Source organism: Pelmatolapia mariae, linkage group LG17, assembly GCF_036321145.2.
Source record: "Pelmatolapia mariae isolate MD_Pm_ZW linkage group LG17, Pm_UMD_F_2, whole genome shotgun sequence".
Classification (NCBI taxonomy): Eukaryota; Metazoa; Chordata; class Actinopteri; order Cichliformes; family Cichlidae; genus Pelmatolapia; species Pelmatolapia mariae.
This window is the reverse complement of record NC_086242.1, coordinates 5,247,683-5,273,822: the sequence shown is the minus strand read 5'-3', so window position 1 is coordinate 5,273,822 and position 26,140 is coordinate 5,247,683. Positions and strand designations below refer to the sequence as shown.

Below are 26,140 nucleotides of genomic sequence, written 5' to 3'. Positions count from 1 at the left end.
TCTATGTCATGAACAAATAACACCCCTCTGTCAAACTGAAGTGTAAACCTTTACTAGCAAGACTGTGCGGTGGGCCCAAGCAGCAAAGTAAAGCTGTACAACCAGCCCCGTATAATCAAGAACACCATGGAGAAAATCTGTAATGTTAAAAGAAGAACGTCGATATAATGGTGCATCATACTGCTCTGGCTGAGATGTAATTGATATCAAAACAGTAAGAGATTATCAAGTTTGTGAAAACTTGCAAACCAAACACATACAAATAAAGTGAAAACAAAAAGAAAGCAGAATAACAGTAACTTTGTTGTGCGTGCGGTTGTACCTGGTAGGTGTCCCACAGTCTGATTGTGCATCGTAACGGCAACTCTCTCATCAGGAGGTTGTTCATCCAGCGAAAGGCAAACTGCAGGTACTCCACCTCGTACTGCTGCATGTGGCGGTGCACAGATTCTGACAAAATAATAATAATAAAAAATATATATATTTGAACTTTTTCCATCAGTTTTCTGTGTAAAGACAAAAGCAAAACAGCAGAGATCCTGCACGGAGCGGCAAAGAAAAAAATACTCTAGCTATGGTAAAGGTGACAGTAACAAGTATGTAGCTAGACAGATTCCTTCAGAACTCCCTTCTCTGTTAATTACTGCTGCAGTCACTATCACACGCACAGCCTTTTCCTCATAACAGAGATGTAATTACAGAGCTATCAAAACTGTCTCAGAAAAGCTAAACCAGGATGAAAAATGGAAGTATAATTGTATTGTTAAACAACCCTCTAAAGCAATTGCAGGCCGCTGCGCCGAGGAATGAAATGCATATAAAGTAGGTCAATGGCATCCAGAGGTGAGGAGCCAAGGCATGGATGTATGTAACGTATAGGGCGTGTAGTAATTATTTCTTTGACACCACTGCTTTGAGCAGGAACTGATTAAAAATTTATTATGCTGACTTCTAACCCAAGTCAATCTGAATAACGCAAATGTCAAATGTGACCTTAACCTTGTCGAAAGACACTTTGTCCTCAAAAATATTTCATTTCAGTGTATTTCAAAAGATGAGGTTCAACTTCCTGTTAAGCTTTATACCATCAGATTGACCTCTCTGCATCAGTGGTGTTTATTTTACTGCAGAGACAGAAAATTACAGAAATGGTCAAAGCTTTTGAATCAGTGTTTGTGTTTTGTTTTCCCAGAGATTTAAATAGCTTGCTTCTTTGGAATTATCGGGGTGACTGCAGTGATATCTAGCACAATTAGAGTGCATGTGGAGTTAACTCAATATAATTTCTATGTGCATATAGATGTGCAGATACAGTATCTGTAGGCAGGAGGCAAAACTCTTGGCTCGGGTTTCCGTCTGTAATCTGCAATTCTGCTAAGTTCCACCGACCAATCGTGTTTGAGCAGAGTTTGGCTGCATGCAGGTAAATACAGTGAAAGAGGCACTGAGTTAGCAATGATGCAAAATCATGAAAACATAGGTACCGTCTGACAACACCTTAGCTTTTTATTCCCTTTTTGGTTGCTGCCCTGAGGCCAAGGCTTTAAAAGATTTTTACTCGTGCATTAAATCCCCACAGAGTGCACGGCGTAGTGGGCAAAGTTGTGTTTTTGTGGGTTTTTTTCATTTAATCTTGTGTGCCAGCGTGTCTGAATTGCATCATCCTTGCCCCAATCAATAAACTGTGCTTACACGGTACACCGCTACCAAACGGACCGATCGTAGTAGTTGGTGTTTACGCCGTATTTCTGTGAAGGAGCACAGCAGGCTACGTACTATAAAGCAATCTCAAAGCAGCAGAAACTTCCAAGTCCGCTGTAATGAATAAACAGATCTGTATTTTAGGTAAGCTGGATTCTAATTTCCTCCATTATTTTAACTCTTGTGGCATCACTGCTGCTCAGTTCCCACCGGCAAACAGCTGAACAACAGGCGCCAACTCATAGACTCCTCGTACCCTTAAAATTGTGTTTTGTTTCTTTCTTCCTACAATTGGTTCATCTCATGTCTCCAACCACCAAACAAAAAACAGACCATATGTTGCATCTGGCATCTCAACACGTTCTCAATATGCGGTTGCGGTGTCAGTGTCATGGCGCGGCACGCTGGCACCGACGCTCACAGGGAAAAATGGATGAGACACGGAAACGTCTGTTTAAAAAAAAAAAAAAAGCTCGCCATGTGTGAGGGAGTGACTGTGAGAATGGCTGCCTTTGTTCCTTCCTCTGCTCTTGATAAATGTTTGTTTAATGCGCCTTTACATAACAAAAGATTAAAAATACCACTCAATATTCAGCGACTCCCTGTTCCACAGTCATCAAACCCATGACACTCATTCTCCTAGACACACACACACACATCATAATAGAGCTGTAATTACAGAGCTGTCAGGGAATCTATGAAGGAAAAAAAACAGTTAGCAAGGAACTATCCCATCCTTTTCCCTGACACTCTGGGCTCTTAATCAGGGCTGACTGGCATGCACAAGCACACAAACACACACACATGCAAATTCAGCTTTTAACCTTTAATTGGCAAAACCTTATAGACAAGATACCACATATGTTGTTGGTCTCCAGCACTTGATTGGCACGTCTTCCTCTGCTTACGTACATGTCTAACCGAAATGCACACACTCCACCACATGAGCAAAGGCGCAAAGTAAACACAAAGCTATTATTTCACACTCCTCTCTGCAGTTTAATTATCACATGCTGCTGTAAAAGCATAAACAAGGCTAGCTCATTAACGGCAAATGCATCATGGTGGCAGATCTGAGCTAGCTGCCAAACAGAAAGGGAGAGAGTGGAACAACTTTAGACAATGTTAAATTACACTAATGAACTTGCTCTGCCTAATATTAGCGGCTTCACCAAACACAAAGGGGAAGAGGTGCGCGGTGGGGGTGGGGGAATGGTGGAAAGGAAGAGTCGTTTGTCATGAAATGATATCGTGGTGGGGTGGGACAGTGAAAATGATAGAGGGGGAAAAAAAAACAGAAGTGAGGCGCTTAAACTCGTGACTTTTTAGCCGTCTGGCTGGCACACAGCGCTCAGCATACTGGGCAGGGTTGTTAGAAGGGCTCGGGGAGGTTGAGCATGACATGTCTCATAGACACTGATTGACTGATGAGTCTTGTCTTCCCTCCAACTGCTGGTTAAAGTTTAGGACGGAGGCCACAGAGCAGGCTAGTCTGCTCTCCACGGCAGACCGTAGCCTGTGGCTGTCAGACAGTAGAAGGTCAGAGGTCGTACAGTAACTAGTGAGAAGCTCCCCGGATTCTGCTGATGAGGCCAATTCTGCCTTGCTTGGTATAAAAAGTAATTACACTCGCACGTTCTCTTTATCCTCTCCTCCTCCCCCTTTCATTTCAGCTTCTTGCGGTCTTCATTTTTTCTAAAACAGCTGTTTTATTTTGAATTTGCTCGTCTTTTGTTTGATCCGTACCTAGCGTATTTACAGTGTAGCTTTTCATTTTTCATAACCGTGATCCTGCCGACTAGTCAGCATTTGCCACTGTCTGTACCTGCCAAGCAGCAGGGATGGATGTATGAATTTTTTATGTTTATAAGCGTTTATAAGGCTGCCAAGTACTTTGTGACAAATAAATAACTTAGCAATCTAATTAGCTGCCTCTCCAGTGAGTCTCTCATCCTGTGGATTAACTGCAACTCCACCATGTTGGACTGCAGCTGCCAAAAGTAGTCCCTGCTCCACTCTGTAGCCTCAGTGGGCTTGGCATAGCTGTACATGACCCACTCTTCACCTGCTGCAGGTTCTGGTTAGAGTATCCCTGAGCTACTGTTGCCAACTGCGGACCCAGGAGAGAGAGATAGAAAGAGAGAGAGATAACTGAATCATATGAGGAACTGCCAGAATAGCAACCTGCCCAGATAGTGAGGAAAACACAAAGAGGACTGAAAGGCATCAACTGAACTTTCAAATTAAGAGTGACGGGCTTCTCACTAGTAAGCTCTGCTCGGGTGGCATCATTCGCTCAAACAGATGCAAACAAAAAAGCTGGAAAAAAAACAGTTAGGCAAATGCCGCAGACTGGGTCTGCTGTGGGGAGCAGCATTGGAGCAGGTGACACTGACAGACTGATAAAATGATTAGGAAGGCTGCTCTGTGATTGGCTGCCAACTGTGCCCTTTTAAAGCTGTGGTGGAGAGGAGGTCACTGAAACGACTGTTATCCATCACGGATAATCCTGACCACCCTCTGGCCCACTTTCTCTAGCAGACTGATTCAGCTCTGCTGCAAGAAGGACAGATGAATATTTTTTTTTAAATATTACTTTAACTGCTGTAACAGAATTAAAAAATGTAAAATAGTTGCCCAAATATGGCTTGAAGTATCTCATATCTTATCTCATCTTAAAATGGCATGCAGTGAAGTTGTACCTAAGTATAAAGGAGTTAAGATTTATTTACTTCAGACACAGGCTTGGTTCCTTCTGTAGGGAGTAAACTAATTAGACGGACATGCTGTGTGTACACATCTTGGCTGTTGTGTGCGTCTCTAGCTTCCCCAAATCCCACTTTATTTGTTTAACTGTTACACAGACGCTCTGACGCTCTCCTGCACGACGCAGCTCAATAAAATGAAAAAGTTTAATCAGCACAAAGCACAGCGAGAGCAGACTTTTATTTTCCCTTTTATTTCACATAAAAGAAAGGCCACGTAATATGCAAAAATTCCACCTTGTGCCCTCAAAAGTTGAAAACGCAAGGGACCAATGAAATAGCAGATTTGCACCGAGGCGGTAAGGTTTTGGATAAGAAGGGTCTGAAACGACTGTGGTGAAGAAATCTGTGAATCGCTTGAAAAAGAAAATGTTAGAAAACTTGCAACTGATAGTATTTGGGGGTTGTGCAGGACTGTGTGGGAAGATATGAAACAAACAAGCAAACAAAAAGAAAAAAAATCAGGTTAAATGGCATCACAGTTGGCCTGAACATAAGGTGTAAAAAAAATAAATGGGAGGTGGGGGCCTTTGGGTTGACGAGGGGGAAAACAAAAGGAAGCCAAACATACTGCGGGAGTTTAAAAAAAAACACTTAAATCTTGGGAACATAAAATACTAAAACAAAACTACCGCACAAGAAAGCCAAATTAGCTAAAGATTTTTTTTCCCAAACATATGAGAACAGCTTTCCTCGCTTCTCATTATGCAATACAGTCTCACAGTGCAGATACCAGCCTTTCTACTAAAATCAGGCACGCATGCTGCAAGTACATCCCCTCATTTGCATAAATAAATTCACCTTTTAGCAATTTGCATGTTGATGAACTCGCGCTAATGCACTTGCATGTAACAAATACACAGACAGAGATAAGGGAGCGATAAAGAGATCAGAAAAACATTACATGCTGACAGACTGGCTGTTCTTTTGAGGAGGAACATGTGCTAGCGTTAAGCAAGGCTAATGGGAGTTAGCGTCACTTATTAAAAGTAGGATAATTACAGAGGAGGAGCGACCGAGGGACGGGCAGGCAGAGGGAGAAATGAAGGCTTCTCGAAGTAAAAGATTACAAACGATGTCAACAGCTCTTTCAACTCCACGAATCAAAGTAAAGAAGCAAAGTAATAACATAATAACATCTTTGATTTTTAACAAATGCTTGCAGTTTGTTTTTGGTCTCCCTACTTCAAGTTCAATATGAGCTTATACTGTACTGAGTGAGAAATAAAGTGCATGGAGAACAAAAAAGATTATTTGAGTGGTTTTAATATCCATGTCTGTCCAGGTCTGTAATATACTGAATGCAGTCACGATGTTGAAATAGCATTTTTGGGGATTTCTTTGGGTGAACACCAAAGATTAGCGTCGCTAAATCGACCAAATGTTGAGGACAGGCCGGGGCTTCCTGGCACAAATCCAGAACCATTTGTTTCTCTCTGGGATTAAATTTGTGTCACTGTAATTAAACACAAACCTCACAGGAATAGAGTATGCACACGCACACACACACACACACACAAAAAAAGTCGTTTGATCACAGTATTCATGACTCTCCTTCAGCGACTGCTATTCCACTTTTTTTTGGTCACTTCACCACCTTCTTCTGCTTAGAAGAGAAAGTAATTTTATTACGACATACCGTTTATTCAGTTTGTCTTATGAATGTCATGAAACACTGTACTCTCTGTAACTCTGTAACTAATTATTCTTGCCCTCACTAGTTAACTGTTTGATCTCAGATGATTCTGAAGCCAAAGCAATTCGTTTTAAAATTAGCAAGACACACAATAAGAAAGAATGGCAGACGGTTATGTGAGAGCAAACTGGCATAACCCCACGCAAAGGGAGCAGTGCAGCTGCATTTAGCATAGGCTCCCGGTGAGGAACTAGCTAATGTTAGCAGCTACTAGAGTTAGCCACACACAGCAAATTCCTCTAAATGTCAGTACATGTTTTTTCAAACACTTTGAGTGGTAAAAATGTGAATTATTAACTGAAATTGTTCTTCAAATATGTCTGAAATATAGTTATGAACAATATCTAACCTCAATTAGACCAGGTTTAATTTCGACTGCTTTATAAGTGTTTTTCTCCATTGGACCCACTAAGATATTAGTTCACAGTAGCATTAATAGTGAATATTATAGTTACAAGATCCATATCCGCTAAAACTTTCAATCATCTCCATCACTAAAATGAATCTTTTTCTTAGAGGTGTTGCTTTAAAGTTATTCTTACCTGACATTAATACAAACTATTTCATTTTAATTAACATAAGGATAAGTGAGAGAAAAAGGATGGATGGATAGTTGTGCTCCTCTTTGTGCAAAAGATCAAAAAAGGAGGTTTGGCTGATTAAGTCGATAACAGTGCAGCATACAAATGTAGGCTTGTCTTCTTCTAATGAACTATGAAGGTTTGTTTCTTTTGTTTTAGAGAACTCTGCTTTATGTTTCTAACTTTTTTCTAATTGCAGAAATATTCTAAAATATTTATATCAATATTTATTTAATACATGAACAACAAACTTGTTCCTTCTTGAATTGAAAAGAAAAATACATTTTCCATTTTCAAATTTAATGAAATCAAAGAAACGATATTTTGTTTTAAATCTGACATGAATTACTTCACCATATTTGTGTAAGATGTTCTTCAGTTGCTTATTAACTAAGTTCCTTTTCCCTCTTCTGGAGGACAGCAAACAAACTATGTAGCAATCTGAGGCTTTTATTCTGAAAGGCAGGGACAGAAAAAGCCCTTTTTGCACATGGGTGGAACAAATCAGGTTTCCTCTACGTGCAGTGACGGCTATACTTTCTCTACATCTACTTGATGTATTGTAGAAGGAGGTAGATGCAGTCATTGTACAGAACTAGAGAAAAGGAAACTCTTGTTCTTCCTCACATAGTACTGCAAACAATAATACAATAAAAAACCCTCAGATGGGGTCAACAACAACTACAATTTTCCTGCCTTGTCTCTATCTCAAATAAATATCTCATCAACTACTGATGTGCCTGTATCACACACACCGACACAGAGCTCAAACAGAACAGCAGTGTCGCACAGTAACAGTTGATGTATTTTCATTTGCCCTTTAGCCAAAGTTACCATCTCGTTCTAATGGAAAAGAAGATCTTTGATCATCTGCAGCAAGTAATCAGCAAATCTCAAATTATTGAGCCTAAAGATTAACTATAATTTATGGTTAAAATGTGACAGAATGACAGAAAACATTAGGACTTGTATCAGATGCAGTGAGATACCAATATTGGTACACTTCAGAGGGGCTAGGATAAGACAAGACCCCACCCCACTATCAAAATACACACCGTTCTGGATAAACCTGCATCTGATAAGCGCTGATAGGTCATTTTGGAAAAGATGAGAGGCTATTGTTCTCAAAACAGATGCTATGTCAACAGCAGGGCGAAAAACAATCCCGTAACACAAGATAAAAGCTATCTGTGATCTCATTAGAGCTGGTAATGTCAACCTAGCGAGGTATAAAATTTCTCTGCCCCCACTATGATGACAGGGCACTTATGGGAAAAGATACAGTAAAGATGTCGAGTCATTTTTTTATGTCGTTGCTGTTGTGGGGTGGGAGTGGGGTGAAGTGGACTGCAGATGAGGTGGAGGACTTTTCTTCTTCTTTTTTCCCTTCCCGTGTGTGTGTGTGAGTGTCTGTGTATTTCACTCAAACACACACACAAACAAGTGTACGCACAATTTTATTTTTTTATTTTTTAAACACACACCAACCGTCGTACGTGCATGCTCTTCAGCGAACCTCTTCTGTCACAACCACACATGCAAACAGACAGGCCTGCATTTGCTCGCTAACTTTTTCTGACATTCACATTCCTGCGCACACACAAACACGCGCGCACAAACACACACTCTCCATCCATTTGGATGCAGAGGATGAGTCCTCCCCTCCCTGTGGCTGACAGAGCGGGTGACAGGGCGGTGGGACGGCACCAAGGTTAGCCGGGAACATGACCATTGTACAAAAGCCTGCTTTGATAAGCCCTTGTTTTGCACAATGCATCGTGGGGCTGCTGCAAACCTCGCACGAGTTTTAAGTGACAAAGTTTGGATGGAAAACTATTTCAAACCAGGTGACGTGTGTACTGTTTGGACAAAATGGAAAAGACAACGGGACCAGAGAGGGAAAAGTAGCTTTGCTAATTAACACCGAGTTGAGAGCGTGTGTGAAATGTCACTGAGCTGCGTATGAGTACACTCGGTGTGCATACATTAACTTCCAGGCCTCAGCAGGCCTCTGGTTTGTGCTATTAGTCACTAGCACGTACGCGCTTCCAGACAGCTGAGTGGAATGAAAATTAGCGAGAGACAATTCTCATGTCATGTCATTAGAAAGTGACGATAAGCCTGGAAGAATTAAGGTGTGAAAGCAAATGTAACTGGCTGGTGTGTATATTGTTCCAACACATACATTTTTTAAAAAACAAAGAGTTTAAGTGTTAACTCAAAGTTGGGGGGTGGGCTCATTAAGGGCATGCTGAGTTATTTTTGCTTTCTCTCTTTATTCATTTTACATTTGCGGTGCCTTGCAGAGTGTCAAATCAGTCCAATTACTCCCACTTCCACCTCCCCTCTGCAACAAGCAGATATTTATATGCATACAGTAAAGTCCTACTAGGGTACTTGAAGTTAATGACTTGGTTAATGTTATTAGAGGGGGAATGCAGAAGCCAATATACTCAATAGGCTTAATATATAAAATGTACATAAATATACAAGTTACGATTTCCCTGGCTGGACTGGAAACGGCTTCTAGATAAGAACAATACATTTCCAAAAGCAAACAAACAAGAAAAACAGATGAAAACACATAATAAACAACATTTTCTTCATATTCTCCCTCCATTTTCCCCAAGCAGAAACTTCTGGAGCTGAACAATGAAACCAACACTTGAATGCAAGAAACTGCAGTTCCTCCAATGGCCCCTCGAGGCTGGTTCCTAATGTTAAAAGGCTGGTCTCGAGCTTGAAAACAGGATGTTTACAGCTTGGTACCAGAATAAAGATGGCTTACTGTGAGGTCCAGATGGTCCCATAAGTTTGTGCTTTGGTGTTGGTGAATTAAATTATCATAATGTATGTTTTGGGGGGTTTGGTTATTTTTTTTTAACTAATTAGCAGGTGTTTATGTCCAGTCTGTGGCTGTAACTTGCTAACTGAGATAACATCTTACCCTCACACTGAAAAATGATCAGGTCCAGGCTATAATGCTAATGATAAGGCTTCAAAAATGTCATTGTGGCTCGCTCGATCAGTCCTTTATATGCTGACTTTTACAAAAAAAAAATAGAATGATTGTGGAACACACTCTATGTATTTTTTGTGTTTTACATGAAAGTGTTAAATGTAAAAAAGGTGGGTAACATAGGAAGCAATGGAAAGGAAAATAACTTAAACAATCAGAAAAGCAAGAACAGGTAAGTAGAAATTAAATCGGAACAGAAGAGCAGTGAACAGAAAGTACTTTATGGATGGGTGAATGAATGAATGGACGGATGGAAGCGAGGCAGATGACTCACCATCAATCCTGCTGACCAGCTCCTCTAGGGCCTTGACTTTTTTCTGGATGCCTGGCTGAGCAAATGTATAGTTGTCCTGAGGAATAGAAGAAAAAGCACACAGTCAAAATGGCCCAAGGCTCATAAAGCAACAGTAAAAGTACCTTTAAATAGTTGGTCTTTAATACGTTTGTTGGTACTTATGCATTTCGCTTACTCCCCAAGAAAATGAATGCAAGAACAAAACAGCCTTCAAACACTATGTATAAATCATCACAAGCAACCGGGAAAAAGGAGTGCGAAGGTCAGACTGGCAAGTGGATAAAAGTCCTGTGAACCTGAAGTGACTAGATAACAACAAAGTACAGGGAAAAGGGAATGAAAGCACAAGCTAAGGAGATCAAGCAGATATTTTATTACAGGAATATTTGTCATATTTCTCTGTAATTTGCTCGACAAGCCGTGAAATTGATCCCTCATTGAGAAAACTAATGCAGTTTGATTCACATTGATGTTTCGCAGCTATTTGGCCCGAGCGCCTGTGTATCACAGCGCACAGTGAAAGGGTCTGAAATTTTCCGTTTAGTCTTTCAGAATATATTTTTTTATAAAGTGCTGCAGCTATTAGAAATTTTGAGTGTTTGCCAGAGCCTATTTCACACCTCACACAAAGCCTAAGTCATTTTAAACTGTAAATAAAGAAATGGGCAACCTAACTAATATTGCCATAACAAAACATTTGCAGCTCCAACCTTGCAGGCAAAGTAAAAGGCTGATTACGAATGAGGTTCTTAGAAAGGGAGATCAGGCTTGAATGGGTCAAATCTGTTGTGCAGGTACTTATCACCAAGGTCTTCATGTCATGTATTATATCCTTTAAAGATTTCCTGTGCTACATCTCGACTAAATAAATCCAGCTTTAAAATTCGATGATAGAAGAGATGGTTTTGTAAAGCTGCAAGTAAAACCAAAACTCAAGAGATCCATCCAAGTATTAGCTTACTGTCATGTGCTCAAAAAAAGGCTACATAATAAGAAGTGATTATTTTACTGTTTCCATTGACATTCTGACTCATAACATTGATCTTATTTTATTAATTTTGGCTAATGGTCAAAAGCTATGGTGTCATAAGGAAATGAAGAGAATTTGGAAATGCTTCTTCAAGTAGCTAGCTCTTAATGTGACAAAAATAACAGAGTTATTGTATAAAATTTTATTCATTATATGTTCCTTTGTAGTCAATCAGCTCTAGCAAAGAACAGGCACTGAGGAGAGTTCAAGTTCATATTACATATAGGTGTAGCATAACAGTGGTAGCTAGTAAAAGGTAGCTGCGCTATATAGTTTAAAAGGTGTAGCCTAATCATGCTAGCTAGTAAAAAGTAGCCTCAGTATGCAGTTGGAGGTGTAACACAACCATGCTCGATACAGTGATAAAAAGTAGTTGCATATATAGTTTTGGAAATGCAGCATAACCACGCAGGTTAATAAAAAGTAGCATTGCTATATAGTTTTAAAAATGTAACATAATCATGCTAGCTAGCAAAGGTAGCCTCAATGTGTAATGTTGCAGAGAGGCCAACTTAGGTGGAAAAAATAAATAAATAAAACTTTTTGGGTTATTAATTAAAGAAGGCAAGTGCTTAAAAAATAAAAATTAAAAAATACATGCTGCCTTTAAACATAAGCCATATTTGCCCGTCAAACATTCTCTTTACAAGGTACAGCAAGTCACTAGTTGGTTGCTGATAGATTAAATGAGTGTGTGTGTATATTATGGCTTTTATTGTAAAGTTGAATAAAATGACAACAGAGGGCAGTGTGAGTTGAACTTGCAGAATACAATCCATGTGTGAAACAGCACATAAGCATTTTGCGTGTGTGTGCGTGTACGTCCAAACACACACACAAAACGAGGATTACATTTCCTTGAGGGGTCATTTCAGTGTGGTCTGAGAACAGCTGATGTGGCAAACCATCCCACAGACAGAGAGAGGGAGAGAGAAAATGAGACGGAGAAAGGGGGATAAAGGTGGGCAAGAGAAGTCATTTAGCAATAAACAGCTTCAGTTGTCCTTCAGGCACAGCAGAACTGAGGCACTCGTGTCCTCCTGAGTCCATCAGTGGCTGGCAGAGTAAAAACTGCATTCCTTCCTCCTACAGTTATTTTTTTTTTTTTATCCCTTAGTCGCCATCCTACCACCCTTTCACCACTTTATAGTCCCCGAATGCAACTTTTACTATTCTTAGCATACCTCTACACAAATGTTTTTAGTCCACTGCTTTATTCCTTAGCTGTAAAAAACATTAAATATATGCTCCCATATTTCTCAAAACCCAAGCTCCCAGTTCACCAGAGCCCAACTGATATTGACACCAATATTTAGTGATTTAAAAAAAATTAAATAAAAAATCATATTTTTCCTTTCAGATGCATAAAGAATAAACAGATTCACCTAACATTTGCTATGCATATGCATTTATGAGCCTTACGGAGTTCAAATGCAACAATGTGAGATTTCTTTTTTCTTTTTTTTTTAAATAATCACGTTTTATTGTCACAACAAATTGCAGATTACTTGTTTACTCTCGGTTGCGTTTGCGGCATTTCAAACACGTTTTCAGTAGGGAAGCTGCAGAGTGACCTCTGTAGGACAAACTATGTAACATCATCAACCAAATGCAGGCCATTTACCATTTACCATCACCCATTTCTTAACTTTCTTAATACGCCATTATGAATGGTGATAGAATATACTGACAAATATCTAATATCGGCCGACTTATCAGCCCCACCGACAAAACAGTCGAGCTCTATAGTTCAGTGTTTTATTTCTATGAACATGGGTATAGTAACGCATTTTTTTTTCATTTGTACTCAACTATGAAACATAGTGGTGTATGCACTTTTGGTCAGAAAATCCAGTTTGCATGTTCTCTTGGCGTCTGCGTGGGTTCTCTACGGGTACTCCAGCTTCCTCCTCCCACAGTCCAAAAACATGGGGTTAGGTTAATTGGCAATTCTAAATTGCACGCAGGTGTGAAAGTGAGCGTGAATGGTTGTCTGTCTGTACGTGTTAGCCCTGTGACAGACTGGTGACCTGTCCAGGCTGACTCACCTTCTGGGTTCCACCCCCACAACTCTGAATTGGATAAGCGGAAGAAAATGGATGGATGGAAAGTAAATTCATTTAGTAGTTTTGGAAACAACTACAACAAAGCACAGCTGTCAGCAGTGTCCCTCATTATCCCTGACATTTAACTGTATTTCTCACAGTTACGATATCCCGACACTTGGTATCATCTCACCTTCCTGCTCTTCCTTCTACACTCTCTCTCTAAAATGTTGTCCAACGTCCTCTATCCTACTTTTCTATTCACTATCTAAACCATCTTTCAACTTTGCTTTATTTTTTCCTCATTTACATTTGTTCATTGCCTCCATTTTCTGTCCTGAGCCTCTCCGGCTCTCTTTTTCTACCACCCCAGTGTTAATGCGGTTACGTGCTAAGCAAGTGTGAGGGCCAGTACAAGTAATTACATTTGCATTATTGAAGCTGCTGGCTTTAATCAACTCCCTGTGCCTTGTCCCCTCTCTTGCTCTCCATTTCTCCCTCTTCTTCTTTGTTTTAAAGTCACACGACCAGTTCTTTTTTCCAGTGTCGTTTCAACCTCATCTTTCTCGTTTTCATCCTCCTTTTTTTTAAACAAAAACTTCTATGTTTGCTTCACATTTTTTCTTATTTCATGTGTCTGACTGCTTTCACTTTTTTGCTCATCCACACCGTCTTCACCATCATGTTTGTCGGTCCCAATCTTCGAATGGCAACTTTGAAAATGATTGCTTGCGCTGAACACTAAATCTGCTTGTGTTAAAGGTATGACTCATTTAAGTGCATCGGGCGCACTCAGGTATTTCTGATTGTTTTCCTTTACATTTTCATGCCCGTCTCCTTTCTTTCATTCTTTTTTTTTTTTGTTAAACAATCTTTCCAGAGGTAACTTATTTGTCATACATAAGGCACTTTTCTCTCCGGCTGAACAGACAAACCTGGGGCAACAGGCAATTTTAACTCAATTACATTTCTTCTATTTTTCTTGTGCAAATGACTTGAATATATTTCCTTTCTCATAAAACATCGAGCGAACTACATTTTTCTTCCCTCCACTTTCTATCACATACTCTTTATGTCTATGTTTGCTAGCTTGCAGTTTTCTTGTAGCTTACTCTCAGTGTTGGAGCACTGCTGCAGTTCTGCCTGACTGCACACAATAGCATAAAAAAGGCAGCAGAAAGGATATGTGTTTTTCTTATTCTCATTCTTTTAATCTTTCATAGTTTTATCAAAATTGACCTTTGAATGAGGTTTTCTTTTTTAAATAATGACAGTTTATCAGTGACCTAAGACCCTTTCCTTAATGTATCCCTCCCTCTACTTTGTTTCTTTTGTTCTCATTTGTTAGTCCCTGTTTTTTCTTTAGTCAGACTATTATTTTAAATTTTACCTCCAAATCTTTTTGTTTTTTTTGTTTTGGCTACTCAAATATGGCAAAAATAATAATTGTAATTACAATTACTTTAAATTACATTATAGAATTACATTTAACTGCGGATTAATTGGAGCTTCAAACAGAAATCCACTAACCAGAACATCAGTTAAGTTCATCTGGCTCACAATCCATCACAATTCATAGAGTTTTGCAAAATTAACCAAACACACACACACACACACACACACACACACACACACACACACACACACACACGACCTTGACCTGAGCACAGTTTGTATGAGGACCCATTAGGTGATCATTTTATGAGGACTAGCGACGTGAACTGTGAACAGATGGAAAGACGACAGATGCCTCTGCATGGCATGAGATCGTTGGACCTTCAGCCAAATGAGCTGAAAAACAAATAAATAAGTAGGGAAAAAATGCAGTGGGTTCTTTTTATTGGTTTGTTTGTTGGGTTTTTTTGAGGGGGGAGGGTCATAAAACAGACAGAGGTCTTGCCTTACCCAAACAATGCTCACTTCAGTGCTCACTTACGAAACATTCTTTACTTTCAGTTTCTACTTCCTCTTGTCCAGGATTCTCAAAGTGCAGCCTGGGGGAAAGTAACACTTCCTAAAAAGTAAATCATAAACTGGCTTCTTAATGTGACACTTGACCTTTACACTTGGCTGTAGATACACAAAAAAAAAGACACCTTTTCTGACATCTTAGTTTGATCTACGCTAAACAATGAATGAATATGAGCTGTACGGGAGGACAAAAAAGCACACCGGTTTAAAGAACTAGATTGATAGCACAATGCAAAAAGTTGAATGTCATTTTGAAAACAAACGCAGCGCAATAATGGTTTTATCTCGATTGTCCCGTTTTCATAAGCGATTGAAGCTGAAATCATAATTGAAAATACAACTCGATTAATCGCCCACCACTACTAGAAGTCATTTCCTCTCCCGCCTTATGTTCTCCATTTCGCCGTCTATTTTCATCACTTTGGTGGTGTTAATGAGGCTAGACTTGACTAAGTGTTCTGAATAAGCTATTATGTCTCCTCTGCTTTGCTTGTTCCCTGGTGTTTCATTTTGTTCCATGCTGTTCTGCATTTTACTTTGTGACTAATTGTACTAGAGTCAGATCTATCTTTTTTTTCCCTCAAACATATCTGTGATGAGAATAAGATACTTTTTTTACAATATGCTCGCACTATCTTCTCTTTTTAGCATTTTGGCCTCTTTCACTTCTTCTCCTCCTTTCCTATAGCTTGTTGCCTCACCTCCTCCCAGTTTCAATCCCTCTCCAATTCTCGTCTTCACTTAAATCTTTTTTTTATATTTTTGTCCCCTTTTCTACTTTCTTTCTTTTTATTCCCATCCTTCTTCCACTCACTTCCTGTCTTTGTCAAATCCAATATGTCAGATGTTTGATCAGCTGAGGCAACACGAGGAAATCAACTTTCACCCTTTTATTATTCATGCATTCTCTTCCTCCCTCACCATCTGTCCATTCACCACATCTGACCCAGCAACTTAGCGGAACTGCTCCGGTCTGCCCCTCATAAAAGGACGGACGCGCGTCACACAAACATAAAGTGTCTTGTTTTTCCTCTTTCTCGGGTGTCAACAGCCTTCCATTCTCTCTTCCTTTGTTCACTGTGTTGCTCGCTCTCAGTCAGCCGAATCAATAGCTCCTCTTCACCTCACAGTCCATTCTATTAGACTCAACAATGGCTCCATGCTGGACTAAGATTGCCTCCTTTTGTGGCACCGGATGTCTATCAGCAAGTTGGACAGAACCAACGTTGCAAGGGTGAGGAGGAGGAGGACGAGGAAAAGAGAGAGATGACAGGTCAAGATAAAGGGTAGAAAATAATGGACACAATGTCGCAGAGAAGACTGAAGGACAAGCCAATGATCCATCATTCTGGTACAAGAACGAGAAAGGAGAGAGAGAGAGAGAAATGCTGATTGTAGTAAGGTGGAGACCGCAGCTGTTCAAAGTTACAGGAGGACTGCGATGATTTTATTCTGCTGATTTTTTACGCTGCTTTCAGCATCTTGGCCTTGATTGTGAGAGCGGTAAGCTCAGACGTGTACTGGCAGTGCAACAAGGAAGGTCATCTAAAAATCTGAGGTGCAGCAGTGCAGTTCAATAAAGACATTAATGTTATTTTTTTATTTTGAGAATTTCCTGCGATGAGGTAGTCAGCATCAAATGCTCATTAACCATATTACTGTGCTAGTCACAGAGCCATTGTGCAGCACCTCCACATCACTAAAAAACACCCAAAAGACATGCCATGCTAAAAGAGCAGTGACTACTTTGATGGCTCAGAGTGTGAGTGAGATTGTCTTCAAACTAAGAGACTACGCGTTTTGAGTAACTTTTTAATGCAGGATATGAGATGGGACCTCATTCCTAAGGAGGGCTATGATTGCATGAAGCCCTCTACGTCCACTTCAAGGTTTTTGGATTAGAGCAGTGGCCCACTTATATTAATGTTTGTCACCTTAAGGTATATACATAAACATTGGCGATCAGAATTAATGACACACCCTTTCACACACTACAATAGCATACAGTCATTTATAATGAGCCTCTCTCTAAAAGTAGATGCAGAAATACTTTGTCAAAAAAAGCCTAAGTATGACTATTAGTAGAGAGTATCAACAAGGTTAAGGAGCTATGGCTGAGGCAGAGGTTTGGTGAGGCTATCTGCGGCAGCGTGTTTTAAATTAAACCTTAAACTGCAAACGTTCACCGTTTCTGGCTTCTTAGATTTGCTAGCTTCTAGCAAATCTTGCTAGCATTTGCTCATTAACACTAAAGGAGCTGTGATTAATAGCGGCAGTGTTATGTTAATGGATAACTTGTCATATATGACCAATTTCTACACAAATGAGATGGTTATGAATGCCTATAGAGAAGGATTTATTATCTGGGAAGCACAGATTTTCATACCAAGCTTTGCTGTGCCAATCCATTCAGGACTTGTTTTAGACCTGCTGGCGTTGCTGCAAGAAAAGTCATGAAAATTTCAGTAAAAACAAAATGTGAACCCAGGCTCACAGTAAAGAGGAAGTCTGGGATTCCTCCTCCCAGCATCATGGATATTTATACTAAAATGAATGGCAGTCCACCAAACAGTTTAAGATGTTTTAGACTGGACTGAAATCCATCTTTAATGTCATACTTCATGCTGGCTCTGAACATTTTCTCTGATTTTTTTATTCGTCTGAATTTAGTCTTTGATCAAAACGTTTTGGATAATTGCCAGCTGCCAATTTTAAACTTCTTGTAGAAGTTCCTTCTTTTTAGTCAATACTTAGAGTTTGAGAAGTCTGGATGTCTAATGACTAAAGGAAAATATCAATTTATACAGTTCTGAAATTAAAGTATAAAGAGATATATGGACACAACCCCCCACCCACCCCACCCAACAAGACAGGTTATGTAAAAACAACATTTCATCTTCTTTTATATTGTGTTAGTCTGAAGTACAAATCTGCTTTTTCTACATCTTATAAACTGTATCTGGTAACAGACAAAGAAATGAGAGAGACAATTACAAACCTTGTGAACTTAAATGACCAGCATCTACATCTGAACCGGTTTCCTTAATTACCTAAAACTATTAACAGAAACCACATTTCTCACTTATGTAACTTCTAAGAAATAAGGTAATTGAAGAAAGTAGACCATAACCTGGTCTGTCCATGTCTCTTGCACAATTCAGCTCAACACAGAAGCGAACAATAAGAGCTACTGCAAGATTGCTGTAATTAAAGTGTTACTTAAAATACCTATACTTGATCCTGGTGATTTAGCTAATTACAGACTCATTCATAGCCTTCATTTAACACAAAAACCCACAAAAAAAGTTGTTGCAAATCACTTATGTGATCGTTTACAGATGAATAGTTTATTTAGCGAGTTTGAGCAAGGATTAAAAGTTTATTATAGCATAGAGACAGCACTACAGAAGGTTACTAATGATCTTTTAATAGCTTCAAACAACAAACTGTCCTGTGCTTGTCTGGCTAGACCTCAGAGAAACATTAGATACTACTGATTGCAAAGTTTTATTACAGAAGCTATAACACATGACTGGGATTAAAGGATATGCACAGTGCTGTGTGTGCTATATTAGAAAGTTACGAATGGTGTTCCACAGGGCTGTGTGCTAGGATCACTTCTATTTATGTTATTTAAAAACAAACAAACAAACAAAAAACAAACCACACCGCATACATTTCCACTGCTACCCAGATGATACCAAGCTGCATTTATCAATAAAGCTAGTAGGCAAACATCAATAGCCTGACAGCAAGGAATATCCATATCTGATTCATCCTGTTGGTCACTTAGCACCTATCTTTGTTTGGCATTTCTCTAAGCTTTTCTTTCCTCTATTTTTCTTTGCCCACTAACCGGCTGCAGCATATGACTGCCCCTTCATTGTTCTGCCAGAAATCTTTTCCTGTTAAACAGGAGTTCTTCTTCCCTACACTTTCAAAGTTCTAAGTCATATGGTCATAAGTCATATTATTTTGGAATATAATGTGCAAAATAATATGACTGTTGCTGCAAACGATTGCTATATAATCACTTGTATTACTTCAATTGAGTCTAAAAAAAGGACATTAAATAGAATGCAAACTCATTCCTTTGTTCAACAACTTTGCAAGAGTTTAATAAGTTAACACTCTTCTATATAAAAGTAAATGACAGTTAAGTACACTGACCAGACCACATTACGACCACACAGAGACAAAGAATAAAAACTATCTTGTAACAACTGAGCTGAAATATATTTAGCTGTAAATAAACAATTGTTGTAGAAAAGCACTGGATGCAGGAATGGTGGGCAAAAACCAGGATGTGCTGGATCAGGTCTGATCTGTGGTGGCCTGAACTCGTCACTTACAAGACCTAAAGAGTTCACGGCTAATGTCTTAGCTCCAGATACCACAGGACATGTGGCTTAGAAGTCTTGTAGATTTCAAGGTTCAGCAGGTCAGAGCTGTTTTGGCAGCACATGAAGAACCAGCAGCATATTAGGCAGGGGTGGTTATAAGATTCTCGCTTATCAGTGAACTCTGACACTGCCTCAGTGTAGGAGCTGGCCTTACATGCCCCCTAATATGATCAACACTGCTCGTCTCCCTGCTAACAAGGTTCTCATCCCGCATCCACCATCCTTATTACATAATTTTTATCCATCCACTCTTTCTGTGTCTGATTTTTCAGTTGCAGTCTGTCTCCTCACCTCTTCTCCTCAGCAGCTGTTACCACCTCCTTTTCCACTGACCCGTCACATAAACAAGTTCAGCTAATTTGATACTACTTAATCTGTCAAAGAATAACAGATGAAGCAGGACAAGAACGTATAACTGAAAATTATTAAAAAAATAAAAGCAGGTGAATGTGTTCAATCTAAGTTGTCCTCCAACAGTGGCTACATACACAGGCTCATTAAAAAAGCTTAGGAAACACACAACACACAAACATTCTGTCAAGCATCACGCACACACAAACACACCAGCTGGCGGATCACTCCTTGTGTGTGTGTGTAGGTGTTGCACTGAGTGACAGCCCAGGTTGACGGTAGGAGACCCTTGGGGAAACCAGAACAGGACATGGCGTCTGGTTTGGTCTGGCTACCGTCTGCTACACGTCATTCCTCGGACCCCTGTTCTCACTCTGGGGAGACCCCCATCTTTACTGCGACCGTGGAAACAGATGGTTGCCTTGACAATGAACGAACACATTACGATTGGATCGTGCACCAAAGGATGAGTTGGAGGCAGCTCATGCACAGTAGTAAGAGAGGGAGCGTTTGACCGTTTAATATTTTTGTATTTCATACCATTTCATTACTCTTTATTTGGTCATAACTTAACTGCAGAAGCATTCATGGGACCAGGGCTTGACAATATATAGTTTCCTCTGGAAATGATCAACTTCGGCATACAGTGCACAGTGTGTATATAAAATCCTGAAAGTGCTGAAAAAGCTGCCCAATATTATTCCTGCTGAGACTTTTAATAAAACTTTAATAAACTTTAATAAACCCTTCACGACTCCACAAGAAGGAGAAGTTAAATTTAAAGCACCAATGCTGTGCTTGATGGGGGGAAAAAAATCTACATTTCCAAAGTCTGCATCATAGCACAAAGTAGCATGTCCAAGCATGGCACTTTAACCTAAAAGGGGTCAGAGACATTTTCATGCAGGACCTCCATTTGTCAAGACAACCGCTGAAGTATTAACAAGTTCACATCCCAAGGCGAAATTAAATATCTCAAAGTTAGGTCCTGTGCTGGGAAAATACATTTAAGAGCCTGTGCTGAAAAAGGCATATCTGCAGAATTAGCATAAAAGGCAGGTTTTCATCTGCTGGCTTTAAAACTGAGAGCCCTCGGGGGTGTGCTGGCGGAATAATGGACTTTTTAAACTTTTTGACTTCATTTCCCTCACTGGGCATGGCAGGTAAGACACAGGCTCCCTGGCTGTGCAGGGAAGCCACATACTGTAGCTGCTAGACAGCAAGAGATGCAGGTGGGAGCTGTCTGTGCCGTAAAATGACAAATATTAAATTACTCAGGCTTTGACTGACCGTTTTTATTGCAACATTAATAATATATTATGGCCCAGGATTAAGAAGACATGTTTAAATCAACAATGCAATATTAGCAGAGATGATGGTTTCATTTAGATTCATGGAAACAGGAGATATGGAACGATTTTAACAAGTTAAATTAGATAAGTTAGCCAGAGGTGCTGTCCAATTTAGAACAGTGTAAGACTAATTGGCTGCTAGAGAGAGTGGGGCAACAGGCAGGCAGTCTAACAGAGTTGTGTGTCAACTAGTGAAATGTAGCCATTTGTAGAACCTATTTTTTTTTCAAGGAATACATAAATTCATTGTAATTCTTACAGTATTGTGATGGTTCATGTATCAACTTAGAGATCCAGGCAGGCTTAAAAACACTTGACTCGTATGAATAGAAAATCAAAAAGTAACAAATTTAGGCCCATTTGAACAATTTCTTCTAGGTAAGTAACTCAGTTAATTGTGTCATGTTTCGTTCATTATGTCAGAAAAATGTTAACTATGCCTTTTCCTAATTGCTTTTCAGTGGAGATGAACTCAAAGAAAGATGTGAAGGATAATATCAAAAAACTATTAGATTCTTCAGTCCATATATTTAATACCATGCTGTTTAATGCAGGATATATGCAGTATACATGAAAAAATATCACTTTATGATCAAGGTTGATTATAAATGAGAATAAAAAAATATAAAAATTCACAACAGCTAAATGAGCATGAGCACCGTCCACTTGTATTTCGCGTTCCTGCTAAAGAGATGATCCCTCTTTAACTCCTGCCTTTATTAAGCTTTTCAGTGTATCTTAAAATTAAAGACCATCATAGAAGCTGACAACACAGCAAAGCCTAAATTGAAGGCACAACCAGAGCAAACTGAAATAAACTAAAACCTTGACTTAACTTTATTTTAAAAGAGCAAATCATTACAAAGTGCTTCTGAGAAACACTTTGTGAGAAGCAGATTTTAGTAAAGCAGCATAACAGGTTTAACACATGAGAGCTCAAAATGTAACATACAGGGAGGTTATAACTTTACTCATATATTAGTGGGGCAGATATATCAGCCGTTATGAGCTATTTGCCATATTGGTATGGTATTTATAACAGCTGGTAAATGAAAAGTAGAAACACCTATCAACTATGGTATGATTGATGTTGATGTTGCATAATCTGTCCACCAGATGGCAACTTCCCTACTGGCAGAAGACCAGAAATACAACCAGCTGATCCAAGCAGAGTCAGGAAAAGAGCAAATGAGGAAACAAGGACTTGTTGTGAACATAAAACTAAATATATATATTTTTAATTGCACTGATGCATTATCTTAGTAAGTAACAGTAACAGGATTTTTAAATCAAATATCGGTATTGGTCTAAAAAATTCGATATCAGTCGGCCCGTAGTTTAAGCTGGAAAACATAGCAGGCTTTTACATGATGTCCGTCACATTGATGTTGGCTTTTGTGAACCATCAGCTCTTATCAGTGCGATGGTATTACTTCCTTTCCTTAAATTAAAGAGTGGGCCAGCGTATCAAAACCGTAGGAGACAATAAAAGAGGCACTGGAGAAGCACGGTGGACTGTGTGCCGTTATATGGTTGAGGCAGTTGTAAATGCACACAAGTACACAAGTGCGCATCCACTTAACAGCACTTAATAGGTCACGCCAAGACTGATAAATATCAATCCTCAATCATTTAACCATCAAACTGCCATTCACTGTCCAGTAAAGCAGCGTGTGTGTGGTAGCGCACACATCAAGAGCATATGCTCTTAACATGAGCAGTGTTCCTTTTAAAATCCCAAGCGGTTAAAGAAGGCATCTGTCGACATTTTTATGATCTAGAACTGTGAAGACTAACAAGAGCGGTCATGTTTCCTCACAAAATAAATTGTCCATCTGATTTTGTAAAACATCAAAATTAGAATAGCCTGGATCTCTCTAACCTATCTTTCATCCCAGCATGCTCTTTAGAGGCGGGGGCTGCACTGCTGCCAATTAAAACTGCAGCTCATTAGAGAAGCCGCTTAAGTGAATTGACAGCCAAAAATACTCTGTTCACTTTTAGGTGAGAGAGAAGCGTGGTGGTGAAGTACTAAAACCAGAGCTAATGGCCAATTTACAGTTTTAAAAAAGGACACTTTGAAAAGTATTTCCACTGTACACCAGGTAATTACATAAAATAGCAAGAAAAGCACACCAGCTGTGGTTCATGGATGGATGGAAGAAGACACATTTCTCTTCATGAAATTTCCCAACCATTTAGTGGTTTTCAAACATCCCCATTTAAAAGTTTATTCTACATTGTTATGCAATTAAACTTTAAACACTTTGCACCAGTTGGTTCAAAACAAGTTGACACCAGTGTGGCACAGGCTGCACACAAAACACTGGATATATAAGGTGCTTAGAAGGCAGCTCGCAAATGTAATTGCGCAGACAAACTCTGCCTCCCGCCAACCCTGGACCCCCACCTTCATGGCCGCAGTTAAGTGTAATAGTGTATAGTGGATGTGAGAGGGTCTGAGACGAGGTCAGAGCAAGGATCACCAACTAATTATGGCGCGGAGGCACTCAGCCTCCGTCAGATTGTTTAGAAAGCATTAGGGGGGAAGCATGGGCTTCCCTGGTGCATTGCACATAATTAGTTTGGAGCCAAGGTCACAAACAAACACAAGCGTGGGGACAGCCATACACATACAAAAACATACACAAAGACACACACTCTATTCTTCTCTCTTACTTCCTCTGCTCTGCAGCTCTCTGTCTTTCTCTCTCAGGGGCAACAAGGCCCAGCGTCTATTAATTTCCTGAATGAATAGCCTACCAACTGATAGTTATTTATGGACTTTGTATTTAAATATGCTCCTTAATACGAATTACCGTTGGTATTTGATTAACACCATTTTCAATGCACAGACGTATCTATTAAACAGCATGGATAAACATCTGTTAAGATATTGCAGTCTTTTCTTTTTCTGCCTCAGAATGAGCCTCTGGAGGATGACGGAGCACAGCAGTAAGCATGATCGGCATGCCTAAAGGCAATGAGTCTGTGTTGCCTCATTTGACAGAAATCTATGCGTTTTCTTGTTATTTGTGATAGATCACAAACAAATTCGGCATCACAAAAGACAGTGATGTGTGATTCATGAGCTGCAGTGATAATAATAAATGACTACACAAAAAATACAAAACGAGATGTGCAAAAGAGGCAGGGTCCATAAAGTAGTCCTAAATGGGGGGGGGGGAGAGACTATCTTTATAACTGTATTTAAATAGAAAACAGTTGCTAATAAATTGAGAGGTTGTGCTTTTTCTGACTTTGATGGTTCAAACATCAGGTAATGAGTCAAATGCTTTAGCCGCACAGAGGCTCAGTTTAAGAGCACCTTTTTCAGCCGTCTTGGCAGCACACATCGTTCTGCGTACAAGTTTAATATTAGGCAGCATGTACAATAGTTTAAAATGAAACACTTCAGTTAATCTGGATGTATCCAGTTAACCTATTGTCCTTGTTAGTGATACTAAGCATGGTTTGTTTATAAGAATGAGAAGTGTGAAGGTGCGTGTTGCCACTCTAGCTAAACAGAGATGCCAGAGGAGACGGCTAACAGGGCTAAGCAGCCCATAGAGCGGGGCGCCTAACTCTGATACTACAATTAAATATTAAAACCACCAGCAGACTGTGGATAGTAAAACTACATCCCCATCCCAATCTCAGGTGGTGACACAGATTAAACACTGGTGTTAAAACCACCGGTACAGCAACAAACTAGAGAAACTGTGTTTGTGTGTGTGTGTGCACTTTGTTTTGCAGGTCAAAAAAGTGCAGATTAGCTGCCTTACACACTACCTATGTTGAATATAGTGGCTTCTGATGAGAGGATAGATACTGAAGTGTCTCTTAAACAGCTGTTTGGATATTAAACACATTATGGGGTTGAAACGTTTATTCATTTGTATTCTTATTTTGCTTTCCCCTACTTTTTGCTACATATGTGTCCTGTTCCAATGCTGGGTGCTTATATCATATTAAACATGCCTATTAATGGCCAATGTTAAGGGTAGAATCTGTAAAGGTAATCCAATCAGGCTCAGGCTTCCGACTGCTCTAAATGCTCAGTTTCAGGCACTTTTTTCTATTCTCGAGAGTTGAAAACAAAATATGGTCATCGCCAACACACAGCTCAGAGGGGTAGCCAATCAAAAGAAGGGAGAATGGCCTTAAAAGGAAATGAGCCACAGGAAGAGCTGGCAAACTGCCTAAATAAGGCAAATAAATAGGGCAAGAATATACAAGATTAAAATAGGCAACTGGAAATAAGCCTAATATTGATTTCACTCTGGTGAAAATTTACTACCAAGATTCAGGGTGTTGTCCTTTACCCTTAAAACACATACAACAAAAGCATATTGCCTGATAAATATACTTTAACACTTGATGCAGTGGCAATTCTAAGTGTTACTTTATACTACAGTCATCATTCCCACTGCTAAGACTTGGCAGATGTTTCTTTTACTTTGCCAGTAAGTAACAATTACAGCTGCCACGGCTAACAGTAACATCTGACTTTGGTATCATTAGCATCTCAAAAGGAGCTAAAATGCTGCTGCTTTAAGATGAAGGGAAGTGGGCTGGCCACTTTTTTGATAGCACGAATGACTTTTCAAAGAATTTAATCTTACAACACAGCAAGAAATAATAAAACAAATATATATTTCAAAATGAATGCAGAATTTGGTATGCTAAGCAACAATGTTGCTATTGAGGGCAAATGTACCGCCAGCCCAGGCAAGCACATTTAGAATTGACAGATGGCTCAACCATGACCGCTGAGAGCGGGGTCGATTAACAGAGCTCGTGGGCAAGACGGTTTGGGAAGAAATGATGAAACAAAATGAAGTTTGGTGATGTGGACTGTATGCAATTATCTGGCCTCCAGACACTCGGGCACGCTTTAGAATATGCAAGACAATCACATTTCTGAAACC

General features: G+C 39.6%; 1 protein-coding gene across 2 annotated transcripts in view; it reads right to left on the bottom strand.

Annotated features, from left to right (window-relative positions):
- Window positions 1–26,140, bottom strand: part of tbc1d22a (TBC1 domain family, member 22a) — a 161,479-nt gene that overhangs the window by 40,815 nt on the left and 94,524 nt on the right. For both annotated transcript variants that reach the window (XM_063501346.1, XM_063501345.1), the window contains exons 11-12: window positions 10,037–10,112; window positions 323–450 (exon numbers count right to left, since the gene is read on the bottom strand). In XM_063501346.1, coding sequence (XP_063357416.1) covers window positions 323–450; window positions 10,037–10,112 — 204 coding nt within the window. The remainder of the gene's footprint in view (window positions 1–322; window positions 451–10,036; window positions 10,113–26,140) is intronic.